This window comes from Pimephales promelas, chromosome 11 (genome assembly GCF_988280905.1).
Source record: "Pimephales promelas chromosome 11, fPimPro1.hap1.1, whole genome shotgun sequence".
NCBI lineage: Eukaryota > Metazoa > Chordata > Actinopteri > Cypriniformes > Leuciscidae > Pimephales > Pimephales promelas.
Window position 1 is genome coordinate 254,043 of NC_142779.1, and position 16,875 is coordinate 270,917.

At 47.5% G+C, this 16,875-nt stretch overlaps 1 protein-coding gene across 7 annotated transcripts; it reads left to right on the forward strand.

Annotated features, from left to right (window-relative positions):
* Window positions 1-50: 50 nt before the first annotated feature.
* On the forward strand, window positions 51-16,661 carry klc1b (kinesin light chain 1b). 7 transcript variants are annotated; one of them, XM_089116703.1, is made up of 16 exons: window positions 51-206; window positions 2,920-3,186; window positions 4,065-4,295; window positions 4,786-4,864; window positions 5,908-6,136; window positions 6,228-6,315; window positions 6,797-6,898; window positions 7,087-7,260; window positions 7,714-7,813; window positions 7,987-8,036; window positions 8,145-8,212; window positions 8,414-8,522; window positions 8,602-8,742; window positions 14,018-14,142; window positions 15,061-15,118; window positions 15,274-16,661. In XM_089116703.1, the coding sequence occupies exons 2-16, from the start codon at window positions 2,938-2,940 to the stop codon at window positions 15,346-15,348; spliced, it is 1,878 nt and encodes a 625-aa protein (XP_088972829.1). In that variant the 5' UTR covers window positions 51-206; window positions 2,920-2,937; the 3' UTR covers window positions 15,349-16,661. The 7 variants fall into 7 exon arrangements, with proteins under 7 accessions (XP_088972829.1, XP_088972830.1, XP_039504504.2 ...); XM_089116704.1 differs by having other exon boundaries at window positions 8,602-8,715; XM_089116706.1 differs by lacking the exon at window positions 51-206 and adding an exon at window positions 1,435-1,563.
* Window positions 16,662-16,875: the final 214 nt, after the last annotated feature.

Consider the following 16,875-nt stretch of genomic DNA (forward strand, 5'->3'; position numbering starts at 1 on the left):
AAAGGTGGTTTGTTGTCAGCAGAGCCAGCTGAAAGTCACGCCCACATGAGAACAGAAAGCCACGCCTACCCGAGAACCCCGCCTGAGAAGTGACGTCATTTCCAACGACGCGTCCCTCTGAGTGCGCATGCGCTGTGTCACATCCACAGTGGACATCTTGGATTTAAAGCGGTCTGAACGAATCCGGACAAAAGCAACGATTTCAGGTGTGAGACATCTCTCTCTAAAGCGCGCCCATGAGTGTGTGTGTGTGTTTATTGAGGAAGCGGGAAGCGCGTTTCGCGGTGTGTGAGAGATGAAGCAGCCGCTGAGGTGTGTGTGTGTGTGTGTGTGAGAGAGAGAGAGAGAGAGAGAGAGCGCGAGAGAGTGATTGTGTAGTGTTCTGCATTCAGGACCCTCACACACTCGATGCACACTAGTGTGCTGTCTATCTAGAGTCTAGACGAACAGTAGCTGCCGCCTGTGCTGTCCAAGCGGGTCTGGGCTGTCAGACTGTATATTACTGAGGTGTGTGTGTGTGCGTGCGTGCGTGAGAGTGTGTGTGAGGGAGAGAGAGAGAGAGTGAGATAGAGAGAGAGTGAGTGAGAGTTTGTATGTATGTATGTATGTGTAAGAGAGAGAGAGAGTGAGTGATTGAGTGAGTGTGTGTATTTATATTTATGATCAGATTATATAAATGTGTGTGTGACTGACTGATAGATTTGATGATTCTGACTGCTTTATAATCCACTGCAGGAACAGAACTGACAGAACTGTGATGTCATGCTAATAGTCCAGTGCTAAAAATGATGTCATGCTAATAGTCCAGTGCTAATTAGGATGTCATGCTAATAGTCCAGTGCTAATAATGATGTCATGCTAAGAGTCCAATGCTAATAATGAGCAGACTCTCCTCATGAGATGCGAAATGTTTTATTTAAGTAGTTTTGATTGGCTGATAATTTGTTTTCTAGTTTTTTTAAGCATACTCCTCCAGCTGAGTGTGTGTGTGTGTGTGTGTGTGTGTGTGTGTGTGTGTGTGTGTGTGTGTGTGTGTGTGTGTGTGTAAGTTATGGTCAGGTCAGTGTGAGAGAGTGATTGTGTGTGTAAGTTACGGTCAGATCAGTGTGTGTTGTTTCTAGTGTGTGTGTGTGTGTGTGTGTGTGTGTGTGTGATACTCGTCCGACCCGTCGCTCCAGTTCTTGTGTGTGTTCTTCACCATGTGCTTGTTTACTGAGTTTGTGTCACTGCATCAGTTTGTTTGTGTGTGTGTGTGAGAGAGAGAGAGTTACGTCAGCTCATATCTGTGTGTGTGTGTGTGTGTCACTGCATCTGTGTGTGAGATAATAATAATAAACGTCTTGTCTAAAGCGCTGGTGTGTATGAGAGGATCGAGAGTGTCGATGTAGACAGAGTTTGTCGATGTAGACGCACGCGCACACACACACACGCACGCACGCGCTCTCTCTCTCTCTGCTGTGTTCTGATGGGTGTCGGCCGTTGCTCGCTTCAGTCGTGTGTGTTCTTCTGTTTCCTGTGTGTGTTGCTGAGACTAGAGTTGTTTCATCATTGGTGCTGCTGACGGTGAGATCAACACACACACACACACACACACACACACGTATGATGTGTTCGGTGTGTGTTATATACCGGTTGCGCTGCTCAGCCAGTGTTCTGTGTGTGTGTGTGTGTTTGCGTCTGTGGTTTAGTTCAATGTCAGTGTTTCTTTTGTGTGTGTGTATGTGTGTGTGTGTGATGTGGAGGACTGCATGGAGGATGTTATCTAGGGAAATGACTGCCACAGGCTCTCTGTGTGAACTGAGGCTCGCGTCCGCCGCTTGATCTCACCTGTACACTAGCTGATCCACACTAGCTGATCCACACTAGCTGATCCACACTAGCTGATCCACACTAGCTGATCCACACTAGCTGATCCACACTAGCTGATCCACACTAGCTGATCTACACTAGCTGATCCACACTAGCTGATCCATACTAGCTGATCCACACTAGCTGATTCACACTAGCTGATCCACACTAGCTGATCTACACTAGATGATCCACACTAGCTGATCCATACTAGCTGATCCACACTAGCTGATCCACACTAGCTGATCCACACTAGCTGATCCACACTAGCTGATCTACACTAGCTGATCCACACTAGCTGATCCATACTAGCTGATCCACACTAGCTGATTCACACTAGCTGATCCATACTAGCTGATCCATACTAGCTGATCCACACTAGCTGATTCACACTAGCTGATCCACACTAGCTGATTCACACTAGCTGATCCACACTAGCTGATCTACACTAGATGATCCACACTAGCTGATCCATACTAGCTGATCCATACTAGCTGATCTACACTAGCTGATCCACACTAGCTGATCCACACTAGCTGATCCACACTAGATGATCCACACTAGCTGATCCACACTAGCTGATCCACACAAGCTGATCCACACTAGCTGATCTACACTAGCTGATCCACACTAGCTGATCCACACTAGCTGATCTACACTAGCTGATCCATACTAGCTGATCCACACTAGCTGATCCACACAAGCTGATCCACACTAGCTGATCCACACTAGCTGATCCACACTAGCTAGTGATGCAAATTCATTTTCAGTTTTGGCTGAAACTGTTTTGGAGGGACGAGATCATCATTGACCGAAGCGGTCAAGCGGAGCTAAAGCTCATTTGCATTTAAAGAGACACACAAAAATGTGTTTTTGTTTACACCCAAAAAGAGGCAAATTTGACAAGCTATAATAAATGATTTTGAGTTGAAGTGTTGCAGGTGTGGGGACAGCAGGGATATATATGACATCATGTCAAAAGGGGCGTTATGTGTCACCTTTAATATTCTGTGAACATCCTCACGACCGCTAACCTTCCTCACGGCCTCTGTTTGCCTGTGTCCTCCTCAGCCGCTGCTCTGCCGGATCATGTCTGCGATCCTGTACCCTCGAGATGAGAAGCTGGAGAAGCTGTCGCAGGAGGAGATCATCTCCAACACCAAGCTGGTGATCCAGGGCCTGGAGGCGCTGAAGAACGAGCACAACTCAATCCTGCACAGCCTCCTGGAGACCATCAAGTGCCTGAAGAAGGACGAGGAGGCCAACGTGGTGCACGAGAAGTCCAGCCTGCTGCGCAAGTCAGTGGAGATGATCGAGCTGGGGCTGGGAGAGGCTCAGGTGAGGTCAGGGGTCAAGGGCTGGGAGAGGCTCAGGTGAGGTCAGGGGTCAAGGGCTGGGAGAGGCTCAGGTGAGGGCAGGGGTCAAGGGCTGGGAGAGGAACAGATGAGGGCAGGGGTCAAGGGCTGGGAGAGGCTCAGGTGAGGTCAGGGGTCAAGGGCTGGGAGAGGCTCAGGTGAGGGCAGGGGTCAAGGGCTGGGAGAGGAACAGATGAGGGCAGGGGTCAAGGGCTGGGAGAGGCTCAGGTGAGGGCAGGGGTCAAGGGCTGGGAGAGGCTCAGGTGAGGGCAGGGGTCAAGGGCTGGGAGAGGAACAGATGAGGGCAGGGGTCAAGGGCTGGGAGAGGCTCAGGTGAGGGCAGGGGTCAAGGGCTGGGAGAGGAACAGATGAGGTCAGGGGTCAAGGGCTGGGAGAGGCTCAGGTGAGGGCAGGGGTCAAGGGCTGGGAGAGGAACAGATGAGGGCAGGGGTCAAGGGCTGGGAGAGGCTCAGGTGAGGTCAGGGGTCAAGGGCTGGGAGAGGCTCAGGTGAGGTCAGGGGTCAAGGGCTGGGAGAGGCTCAGGTGAGGGCAGGGGTCAAGGGCTGGGAGAGGCTCAGGTGAGGGCAGGGGTCAAGGGCTGGGAGAGGCTCAGGTGAGGGCAGGGGTCAGAGGTACATTATGTTTTGTACCGGTATCAATTAGACTTGAACATGAATTAGTGAAGTCTATTTATTTTGATGTGTGGTTTTGGCAAAATGCTGCCTATGGAGTCCATAACAAAGTTCCCTATCAGGGACAATCAAGTGTATTCGATTTAATCGGTCACATCCGCACCGAATCCGGCTTCATACAGCCGTCAGAGAGTGAAGCGGTGTGAGTCTGGTTCTGTCTGATGTGCAGGTGATGATGGCTCTGTCGAACCACCTGACGGCGGTGGAGTCGGAGAAGCAGAAGCTGCGAGCGCAGGTGCGTCGGCTCTGCCAGGAGAACCAGTGGCTGCGAGACGAGCTGGCCAACACCCAGCAGAAGCTGCAGAAGAGCGAGCAGAGCGTGGCCCAGCTGGAGGAGGAGAAGAAGCACCTGGAGTTCATGAACCAGCTCAAGAAGTACGACGAGGACGTGTCCCCTTCGGTGAGATGCCCAGCGGCGCCGGGAGTTACTGTGAAAACTAATGTATTACAATATTGCATTACTCGCTTAAAAAGTAACTAAATGCGTTACTTAGTTACTTTTTAAAAAAGTTGCGCGTAATGTTTTTTTTACATCTGCGATTGGCTTGTTTTTTAATAAGAAACAGGTATATTTTTGGGCAAATGTAAAGGCCCTTTCACTAGATTCTCTCCTGTACAGTAAAGTAGATGTGGAGTACAGTAGATGTGGAGTACAGTAGATGTACAGTAGATGTACAGTACCGTAGTGTGCTACTATATATCTGTAATAATCACTGCAACCAGTGTCGCATTTAATGCTGAACTATAATTATCAATCTTTACTGTTACTGTTAAAAAAACTGTTAAGTTACTGGCAACTTCAACATTTACTTTTGAAAATCGAAGTTGCATTTGTTAATATTCCCTAATATAGTCTGAAGTATCAGTAAGGTAAACTGCTGTGTGTGCAGGAGGAGAAGGACGGCGAGCCGCCCAAGGACTCTCTGGACGACCTCTTCCCCAACGACGAGGAGGAACACACTCAAGGCAGTACGTCAACCCTCACACACACCACGCTCATTACACATGACCTCTGTAAGCCGGTGACCCCTGACCTCTGTAAACATGTGACCCCTGACCTCTGTAAGCCCGTGACCCCTGACCTCTGTAAACATGTGACCCCTGACCTCTGTAAGCCCGTGACCCCTGACCTCTGTAATCATGTGACCCCCTGACCTCTGTAAGCCTGTTACACGTGACCTCTGAAAGCCTGTGACCACTGTAATCATGTGACCCCTGACCTGTGTAAGCCCGTTACACATGACCTCTGAAAGCCTGTGACCACTGTAATCATGTGACCCCTGACCTCTGTATGTATGCCTATGACCCCTCTAAGCCTATGACCCCTGACCTCTGTAAGCCTTTTTACACATGACCTCTGTAAGCCCGTGACCACTGACCTCTGTAAGCCCGTTACACATGACCTCTGAAAGCCTGTGACCACTGTAATCATGTGACCCCTTACCTCTGTAAGCACGTTACACATGACCTCTGAAAGCCTGTGACCACTGTAATCATGTGACCCCTGACCTCTGTATGTATGTCTATGACCCCTCTAAGCCTATGACCCCTGACCTCTGTAAGCCTTTTTACACATGACCTCTGTAAGCCAGTGACCCCTGACCTCTGTAAACATGTGACCCCTGACCTCTGTAAGCCTGTTAGACATGACCTCTGTAAGCCCGTGACCCCTGACCTCTGTAAGCCTTTTACACATGACCTTTGTAAGCCAGTGACCCCTGACCTCTGTAAACATGTGACCCCTGACCTCTGTAAGCCTGTTACACATGACCTCTGTAAGCCTGTGAACCCTGACCTCTGTAATCATGTGGCCCCTGACCTCTGTAAGCCTGTTACGCATGACCTCTGTAAGCCCCTGACCTCTGTAAGCCTGTTACACATGACCTCTGTAAGCCCGTGAACCCTGACCTCTGTAATCATGTGGCCCCTGACCTCTGTAAGCCTGTTACGCATGACCTCTGTAAGCCTATGACCCCTGACCTCTCTAATGCTGTGACCCCTGACCTCTGCAGGTCAGCACCAGCACAACAGCTCCGCAGTGGCAGCCGCGCAGCAGGGCGGGTACGAGATCCCGGCGCGGCTCCGGACCCTCCACAACCTGGTGATCCAGTACGCGTCCCAGGGCCGCTACGAGGTGGCGGTGCCGCTCTGCAAACAGGCTCTGGAGGACCTGGAGAAAACCTCGGGACACGACCACCCCGACGTGGCCACCATGCTCAACATCCTGGCGCTGGTGTACAGGTGAGGGGCCCGGCCGAGACCCGTGTCAGAGCCGCGTCAGAACCGTGTCTGATGACATCATCCTCTGTGTGTGTGTGTGTGTGTGTCTCAGGGATCAGAATAAGTATAAAGAGGCGGCGCACCTGCTGAACGACGCGCTCTCCATCCGAGAGAAGACCCTGGGCAAAGACCATCCCGCCGTAAGTCTTCTTATACGCCGCGGTTATCTCTTTGCTGTTTGAGTCGGGGAAGTTTCTATATTCGATTCACATTTATTAGTGTAGTGTATAGTTCACAACACACACCGTCACAAAGCAGCTGTACAGAACATGCACGAGTCCACATTACAGTTTACAGTCATCTGATTGGCCTGGTGGAGTTCGGTTATGGAAAGGGGCGGGGCTTTCCCAAACACACTCAAAGCGCTCGACCAATCACAACACACTGCTCCAGCCGACCAATCAAAGCACAATCAGAGTGCATTTTTTCAGGAGGAGTGGCTTCATAGAGACAGGAAGTGAACAGAGCGTTACTGACAGACTGGGAAGAGAGGAGCCGCAACAGTGGAGAATATGAGGAGAATAATCAACATTCACGTTCTAGGAGAGCCTGAACACATGGGCATCAGGGTTTTGCTCAGGGTCAGGTGTTGATCTGTGTGTGTGTGTGTGTGTGTTCCAGGTCGCAGCCACTCTGAATAATCTGGCTGTGCTGTACGGGAAGAGAGGCAAGTATAAGGAGGCGGAGCCGCTGTGTAAACGAGCGCTGGAGATCCGAGAGAAGGTCAGTGAGCGTCACACACACATCACTCATAATGGGGAATTTCATATTCAGGGCCTGTGGGATTAAAAGCAGCGCTCGTACAAGGGCCTTGAAGTGCTTGAAATTGACCTTTGACGTTTAAGTCCTGGAAAACAGCCATATTTGTGAAAAGTGCTTGAATTATTGAAAGATGTGTGTGTGTGTGTCAGGTGTTGGGGAAGGATCACCCTGACGTGGCGAAGCAGCTGAATAACCTGGCGCTGCTGTGTCAGAACCAGGGCAAGTATGAGGAGGTGGAGTATTATTACTGCCGGGCTCTGGAGATCTACGAGTGCCGGCTCGGGCCCGACGACCCCAACGTGGCCAAGACCAAGAACAACCTGGTGAGTGTGTGTCCAACTGCTGTTCTGCTGCGTTTATAACGCCAGACGCTATCAAACACACACTCCATATTTGCATTTTCCTCATTGTGCCCATGTGAGCCGGCGTCGGCCATCTTTGAGGGTTCAAGAGTTGCAGATCTCGACAGCATGTAGATGTGACCTGGAGAACTTGTACAGTAAACAAGTTCTTGTTCGCTGAAATCCACTCTCGCACTTCCAGAAGACAGGTGTGTGTGTGTGTGTGTGTGTGTGTGTGTCCACTGCGAGTGTCTCCACATCGGATTGTTATTTTGCAGTTTTTCACATTGCCGTTGAGTGTGTAGAGTTTAGCAGTGTGAATATTTACTGTACAAGTTCTCAAAGTCACATCTACATCCTCGAGTTTTGCTACTCTCACACACACACACACACACACACACTCGTCTCACAGTGATGCTCCTGGTCTCTCCGCAGGCGTCCTGCTTCCTCAAACAGGGCAAATATAAAGAAGCCGAGGTTCTGTATAAAGAGATTCTGACCCGCGCTCACGAGAAGGAGTTCGGATCGGTGGACGGTGAGACACACACACACACGCACACACTGACGGATCCTTGCAAGAACAGCACAGTAACCATGAGCACTACACATCACACACTTTACACAGGCTGACCTGCAGTGAGTGTGAGTGAGAGACCGTAATCAGAGAGCATCATGGGTAACCTGCGTCTCCTGTGTGTGTGTTTGCAGCTGAAAACAAGCCCATCTGGATGCACGCGGAGGAGAGAGAGATGAGCAAGGTGAGTGTGTATGTGTGTGTGAGCAAGTTTGAAATATAACTTGTGTGTGTGTGTGTGTGTGTGTGTGTGTGTTGGTCTGCTGTCACTCACTCTGTGTGTGTTGTTCAGGGGAAGCACAGAGACAACACGCCGTACGGAGAATACGGAGGCTGGTACAAAGCCTGTAGAGTCAACAGGTACACACACACACACACACTGTAGGAAACTGTAAGTCCACACGGCCGACAGTGCAGAGTGGCATTGGGACGGGCCAGTGATGTCATCGTGCGGCTCATGGTAACCGTGGCGACGGGTTACTTCAGTAAGCGGAGTCTCAGAGTTGTTGTCGTTGCGTGTGTCATCGTGCTCATCTAAGCAGAGCTGCTGTCCTCCCGCAGTCCGACGGTGAACACGACGCTGAGGAACCTGGGAGCGCTCTACCGGAGACAGGGCAAGATGGATGCGGCCGAGACCCTGGAGGAGTGTGCCATGAGGTCACGCAAACAGGTGCGCACACACACACACACACACACACACACACACACACTGTGTGTTCTGATGTTGACCGTGTGTGTGTGTGTGTCAGGGCCTGGACCCGGTGCATCAGTCGCGTGTGTCGGAGCTCCTGAAGGAGGGTGAGCGCCGCAGAGAGTGTGTGTCCAGTGTGAAGTACGAGAGCGGCTCCGAGGCGGGCGATGAAGTGAGTATGGCAGTGGAGTGGAGCGGGGTGAGTACACATCCACCAACCGACCAATCACAGCGCAGCGCTCGGCAGGGGCGATGACATCAGCAGGGCATCAGCGTCCTCCTCCAGTCACAAACATCCGCACATCGAGAGGCGTTTCCACTGAGCACGGCTGGAGATATCAAGTGTTGCATTCAAATGAAGTGAGTTTGTGCTTCAAACGGGGAAATCTCCCTCACCCTGGACTGTTTCTGACCCCATTCACATATATCTGTTCTTATTTAAAGACATCAATCATTTTACCCTTAAAACCATAGACTGTATAACATATTTCTGACGTCACTTGTAGTGTTTCTGAAGCCCAAAGTGGGCGGAGCCAGCGTCACTCCCGGATAAACGAACATGTGAGCTGAGGGGGCGGGACGCTAACACACACACAGCAGACAAACGGCTAGCAGTGACATCAGCGGCAGTCCACCTGTCACTCAAGTGGCCACGCCCTTAATTATGCACAACTTTAAGGCTTAATATAATTTAAACAGAAATATTCACCCCCTCACCGCCGTGATGAAGGGCGACATTAGCGATATAGACACAGCACTTCCTGCACCAGACTGTGATCATGTGTTCTCCGGCGGTAAAGTCGGCGCTTTAACATGCGGGTCAATGGGAGTGAGTCTCTTCTGCAGTGCCTCTAGTGGCCGGAGGAGGAACTGTAGTCTCACTCGCTCAGTGTAGAGAGAGAGAGAGAGAGAGAGAGAGGACGGTGCCGCTTGCTCAAACTCCTCTCTGATCACCAAAATGACTCGTATAAGAGGTTTTCCTTGAAAAATAAAAGTCTTCATGCCTTAAAATATCTTGAATGTAACTCGACACCCTCGCCTCATTTAGTATGCGCAGTTATGAATATGCAAATGAGCCCCGCCTCCACTCACTCGCTTGGCGATCACACGTTGATCTGATTGGTTACAAGGTGGTTTGTGACGTCAGAAACTCCAGCGATTTCAAAGCGTGTTTTTGAGACTGTCTTTGGTTCACTGCAGTTTTAAGGAGGAAATACTTAATTATTAAATTATTAAAATTATCAACTTACACACGGTGTGTGTTACAGCGGATTAAACACACCACACACACACATAAACAAGTTTTCCACAAGGGGATTTTAAACATTTAATTTTGGTGCATTTCTCATTAAACAAGACTTGATATGTTCAGCCGTTGCTCGTCTCCAGTGAAGCTCCTGATGTGCGGGTGTGTGTGTGTGTGTGTGTGTGTGTGTGTGTGTGTGTGTGTGTGTGTGTGTGTGGTCATGCCCCTGTCGAGCGACTGCTCTTCTCAAGGCCTAGGAGCTGATTGTGTGTCCTGGCATGTTTGTGCTGATTTAACATGCTTGTGTGTGTGTGTGTGTGTGTGTGTGTGCATCTCTGAAACACACAGATCCTCACCAGAACACAGCTAGGTCACATGACCCGAGGTCAGCAAGCTCTATGTTATTGTTGTGACTTCGGGATGACATGTGACCTGCTCGTGTCCTCGTGCGGTTCAGTCATGTGATGTGCAGTGTGATGTCATTTCCTGCATGTGATGCCTCATGTGTTAGTGCTAGCGTGTGGAATGATGTAATAATCATAATCATACTGACATGAAGCTGTGAACACGCCACTAAAGCTCCGTCAGCGCTCCTCAAACGCAGACTTGCCGTGACTCGCTCTGAGTGTGTGTGTGAGTGTGTGTGTGTTTAACACAAGCTGGAACGTGCGGAAGAGTCTAACACACACACACTGAGCTAGCCTGACTGTCACATGCAGTGTTGTGTCTTTTGTTTCTGGATTGTTGGATATTTCACTGAAACGCATCAGGTGTGTGTGTGTGTGTGTGTGTTGTGACGTGTGTGTTTCTGTGTGATTCCTCAGGCCGTGCGCGTGAGACTGTGGATGTGAAGATGATGTTCATGCCCAGAATAAATCGATCTTGCATTCTCAGATTGTTTGTGTCTCATGACGATCTCACACACTCATTAGTGTTGACGCGACGCTCGGCGTGTGTGTGTGTGTGTGTGTGTGTGTGCATGAGACCTGCATGAGTCTGTGCGCTCAACATCACTTCCTGTTACTAACCTGCAACGTCATTGCAATTGTTGCCATGACAACCAATCAGCCAATCAGGGGCCGCCTTTCCCAACAGCGTCGCTAGTCGCTAGCTAGCGGTTTCGGCTCTACTCACGAGGCTTCTGGGAAACGCAACCGTGATCAGTGTTCCCGACACAGTGGATTGTGGGATTGTGCTCTTCCCTTCTCCGGTCCTCCATCACAGCCAGAGACACTCAGTGACATCATCAGCAGTGTGTTCATGTGTCTGAGAGTCGTCTGCTCATCGCTCTGAAACACAGTAAAACAGTGAGATATCACTCCAGTGTAAATCTGTGGGAATATCCAGTAAAGCTGAGTTTATCATCATCAGTGTCACATGATCTCTAATACGAGGATCTGATGATCAACACACATTTATGATTATTATCAGTGTTTTATATTTCTGTGGAAACAGTGATGCGTTTTATTTCTTTAATGAATATAAAGTTGTAAAGAACAGCTTTACCTGAAACAGAATCTTTTGTAGCATTATTAATGTCAGTTTGGATCAGTTTAATGTGTGCTTGATTAATAAAGTGTTGATGTAACTCTGGCACTGTATCATGTTCATAATATTTCACTGTTTTACTGTATTTATGATCAATTAAACAGAGTTTGGAGAGCAGAAGACACTCAGAAACATTTAAAACCATAGTCGTTTCAGACTTTTGAGAGCCAGTGTAAATATAAACACTTCACACACACACACACACACACACACACACACACACTCTCTCTCTCTCTCTCTCTCTCTCTCACACACACACACACACACACACACTGTCACTTAACACAAACACACACTCACTCACACAACACGCCCACCACACACACACACACACAGGCAGGCCACACGTTTGTTCGAACTGAGCTCTTAATTGTATGCCATCTCTCTCTCTCTCTCTCTCTGTCTCTCTCTCTCTGTCTCTCTCTCTCTGTCTCTCTCTCTCTGTCTCTCTCTCTCTCTCTCTGTCTCTCTCTCTCTCTCTCTCTCTCTCTCTCTGTCTCTCTCTCTCTGTCTCTCTCTCTCTCTCTCTCTCTCTCTCTCTCTCTCTCTCTCAGGCATAAGGCCGTCCAGAGTTTCCTTCAGCTCTTCCTCCTCACACAGGAAGTGATGTGTGTGATGCGGCTCTTTATTCCTCTCCTGATTCTTCTTCTCTTCTGTCTCGTGACGTGATCGTCCTCGTCTCTCGTCTCTGATGATGATGATGATGATGATGTCACTCTGCCGTTGGGCCGCCTCTGGTGTTGAACACTCACTGCTGATGTTTCAGAAACCTGGAGTCTTGCTCTTGATGCTCTCTTCTATGATGTGATAAAGGATGTTGTGATGTCGCTCGAGGACGAGTGTGTGACACACACACACACCCAAAGCTGAACAACACGACGAGTGTGTGTGTGTGTGTGTGTGTGTGTGTGTGTGTGTGTGTGTCAAAGTCACGTTTACAGTATTAGCGCGTGCCGTGGGGTGTGACGCCATACTCTGGTTCTGTCAATCATTTATATTATATCTAATCACACTAATAATGAGAAACGCTTGAGTGTGTGTGTGTGTGTGTGTGTTTGTAGCGGCTGTGACACACTGATGTCTGATACACACTTGCGGAGGGAAGTCTTTAGGTCCGACTCGATCCCGTGTGTTGATCCTGAGCGGTCGAGTCGGGTTTGTTGAGTGTGTTTGAGGACACACACACACACACACACACACTCCTCATGTTCACTAACGAGGATCGTCAGGGCTGTGCAGAGATTAATCACATCCAAGATAAAAGTTTGTTTACATTATATATGTGTGTGTGCGGTGTATAATTATGCCATATATATAAATACACACACACACACACACACATGGACGTTTATACAGTATTTCAGAAAAATATGTTATCTATATAAAATATACATAACAGTCAAACCAAACATTATTCAGACAGCAGATATAACGTTTGATATGTTTCCACTAGTGTGTGATCAGGACACTATAGCGCATGTGTGTGTGTGTGAGAGACATAATACACACATATATTCTCCACACAGTGACATTATAAAGATGTGGAGCAGACATGACTCGTCCACTTTGAGCTGATGATGTTCTGCTGAAGTGTGTTTTCTGTAATCGCTAATGCTCTTTACACACACACACTCAACAAAATGAAGCATTGCTTGCTCACTGGTTGAGCTAAACTGGTATTCTCTAATTGTGGAGTTCAATTGAACAGCTGACAGATATTCAACATAACTCGTGTGTGTGTGTGAGAGAGAGAGTCAAATATCAAACACTGATCTGCTCATATTATCACCGTTCTCCAAACTACAGCCAATAAACTGATGATGATGATGATGATGATGAAGGAGTCTGTATAATGCTGGTGTGACTGAATATTCATGTGTGTGTGTGTGTGTGTATTTATATATATGAAATAATTATACACAGTACACACAAACTTTTATTTTGATATTTGTTGCACAGCCTTTTTCCACACACACACACACACACACACACACACACGATGATGGTGTGTGTGTGTCGTGGACAGCTGCTCACTCATTGGTGGTTGTGCTCGTGTGTGTGTGTGTGTGTGTGTGTGTGTGTGTGTGTGTGTGTGTGTGTGTGTGTCGGCTTTAGTGAGTAGATGTGGTAATAATGGACGCTTTACTCCTGCTGTGAAGTTTGTTGATATCTTCAATAAAGGTTTCATTTCTGAACTTTCTTATGATTCTATAATCGGTGTATGTTTAAAAATTTGATCTGTTTTTATATTGAGATCAAGTGTTTTGAATGTTATTTAATAAATAATGAACGTTTAATAATGTACATTTGAGTTTCACGGCTGTTTCATTTCTCTTGGTGTTATTTGTGTATGAAGAGTTCATGTGATTTCAGTCCTGATTAAAGCTGTAACACACACACACACACACACACACACACTGATCTTCTTCCTAGGGATGCGCGATATATCGGCCGATACGAACATTTGTGCGATATATTAAAGCAGATAGATGATAATAAATGTGTGTATTTCCTTCAGCCGAGACTCTGTTGATCGTGACGGGTCTGAGGAAACGGAAATACAGTTCAGAGCAACAAGTGTCGTATCGGCTTCATAACACCGTCATGAGAACATCAGAAATGTGTGTGTGTGTGTGTGTGTCTTGTACAGTGTAATGAGTGTGTGTGTGTGTGTGTGTAGGACGGCAGCGGTGTGCTCCAGCGCAGCGGCTCCATGGGCCGGCTCAGAGACGTGCTGCGCAGGAGCAGCGAGAGACTCGTCAAGAAACTACAGGGCAGCGGACCAGCACACACACACAACAGCACGTATGAACACACACACACACAACAGCACGTATGAACACACACACACAACAGCACGTATGAACACACACACACAACAGCACGTATGAACACACACACACACACACACACAACAGCACGTATGAACACACACACACACACACACACAACAGCACGTATGAACACACACACACACACACACAACAGCACGTATGAACACACACACACACAACAGCACGTATGAACACACACACACACACAACAGCACGTATGAACACACACACACACACACACAACAGCACGTATGAACACACACACACAACAGCACGTATGAACACACACACACACACAACAGCACGTATGAACACACACACACACAACAGCACGTATGAACACACACACACAACAGCACGTATGAACACACACACACACACACACAACAGCACGTATGAACACACACACACACACTCATACAACAGTGTGTTCTCGTCTGGTTTGTAATTAAACACATTATAGCAGTCGCAGCATTAAATTACTTGGCTCGTGATGATGGAATGATGAACGATTTTCGTGTGTGTGTGTGTGTGTGTGTGTGTGCGTGAGTGAGAGTGTGTGTGCCCGTTTACACTTCCGCTCAAAAGTTTGGAATAATTATGATTTTTGAAATGTTTTGAGTGTCTTCTGCTCAGCGAGAGTTGTTAGTATGTTTTGCTGTGTGTGTGTTTGATGTGTGTGTGTTTGCCGTGTGTGTGTTTGATGTGTGTGTGTGTTTGATGTGTGTGTGTTTGATGTGTGTGTGTTTGATGTGTGTGTGTTTGCTGTGTGTGTTTGATGTGTGTGTGTTTGGTGTGTGTGTTTGATGTGTGTGTGTTTGGTGTGTGTGTGTTTGGTGTGTGTGTGTGTTTCATGTGTGTGTGTTTGATGTGTGTGTCTCCTCCACAGAATGAAGCGCGCCGCTTCCCTGAACGTCCTGAACAAGCCGAGTGACGAGGCCTACCAGGTGATGATGTCACCCACACTGATGATGATGTCACTCATAGTATTAGAAATATGTTGTCTTTGTGTATATAATAGAGATGATGTTGATGTCAGACGACGGTTAATGTTTCATCTCTCTGTGTGTGTGTGTGTGTGTGTGTGTGTGTGTGTGATCAGACTCTGGGCGGCAGACGACTGAGAGACAGCCGCGGTTTGAGCTCCAGTGATGTGGATCTGTACAACAGCAGCTAACCCTGTGCTCGACCAAACACTGTGCTACACACACACACACACACACACACACACACACACACACACACACACACACACTCTCTCTTTCTCATGTAAAGCCATAAACCCTTCTGCTGGAGGGGAACTGATGCTGCTTCGGTTCGTGACCCCTACTGATCCAGGAACTGCTCAACACTACAGTTACAGTAGAGTTACAGTAGAGTTACAGTAGAGTTACACTACAGTTACAGTAGAGTTAGACTAGAGTTACAGTAGAGTTACAGTAGAGTTGTGTTGTTTACACGGAGGGTCACGATCTGCTGACAGGAGCAGAGACCCGAACTGCCTTTAACGGGTTCATGGGGATCTCCAAACTTATTAAGAAAACTGAATGTAAGAGAATTAGCAGTGATGAAATAATGAAGATCATATAATAATCAGCTCTGCTTCAGTCTGTGCGGGGGATGTTTAAATGCCGTCTGTTCTCAGGGGACACACACACACGTGACGCTGCGTCTCAGAAAGGTCAATATCATGAATAATCAGTTGATATGTGTATAATGTGCAGCAGAGATGTGAGGTTATAGAAGCTAATTATCTGTGTGGATCGAGACTGCACACAACAGTGATGATGTCATTGTGAACCATGCTCTGCTGTTTATATTTCCAGATGCTTTACGCGACGCATCACTTCCTCCAGGTCATAACTCCTCACTGTAAGCACAGTTGGTGTCAGGGTTTTCTATATTTCAGGAAGTGGGTTATTGCATGAATATTATATATATGTATTTAAACTGGTTCAGGTTGCTGTACTAATGTTGTCAGTCAAGTGCCTGAAGAGTCCCAATCACACTGATGATCATCAGGACCTCATGCTGACTTATGAATGTTTATGGGTTACAATATTTTTTGGGTTACAATATGGATGATCCTTTCAGTTTGTAAATGTATTTTATAAAGAGCAACAGAAAAACACTGAGGATCCTGCTGATTTTATATTGGTGTTTTACTGCTAAACAAATCTCAGGTGAGGAAGAGGATTCTGGGAGAGAATGCCATTGTTACTTTGATATGATCATCTGATGATGATGATGATATAGTGATATATGTATCTCTGTGCCAACCACTTTTTTTGTTGTTGAAAATGTCGACCAAAGCTGCCGTCCGCTTGAGGATGAGAAATTATGTTCTTTGAGATTATATTTCTGATATTTGTGTCTGATCTGAGATCTAGTCCTTGAGGAGGTTTATCTGGAATCGTAGTTTCTGTAATGCCCACATGGGTCAAGGGAATAATGTTCTCAAGACAATAATAAAATGTGCCAATTTTTACACCCGGTCTAAGATTATTTTATTTCCTTTTAAACATTTCTGATTGTAAAATTGCAGCTAGAAGGTCATTTCTATAATGCAGATTTTTTTTGTGTCATTAATTTTGTAAATCAAAACAATATTAGACAAATCTGTAGCTCAATTAGCCGAAAACCGTCGGCGCCGGCCGTTCTCTGAAATGGCGCCACGAGCTCGGGAGAAAACCGCAAATATCTC

Excerpts from the sequence above, each read along its gene's own strand:
- klc1b (XM_089116703.1), top strand. The coding sequence starts at position 2,938 with ATGTCTGCGATCCTGTACCCTCGAGATGAGAAGCTGGAGAAGCTGTCG. Across the intron at positions 6,316-6,796 it reads TGGGCAAAGACCATCCCGCC|GTCGCAGCCACTCTGAATAA; the intron begins GTAAGTCTTCTT and ends TGTGTGTTCCAG. Across the intron at positions 8,213-8,413 it reads AAAGCCTGTAGAGTCAACAG|TCCGACGGTGAACACGACGC; the intron begins GTACACACACAC and ends GTCCTCCCGCAG.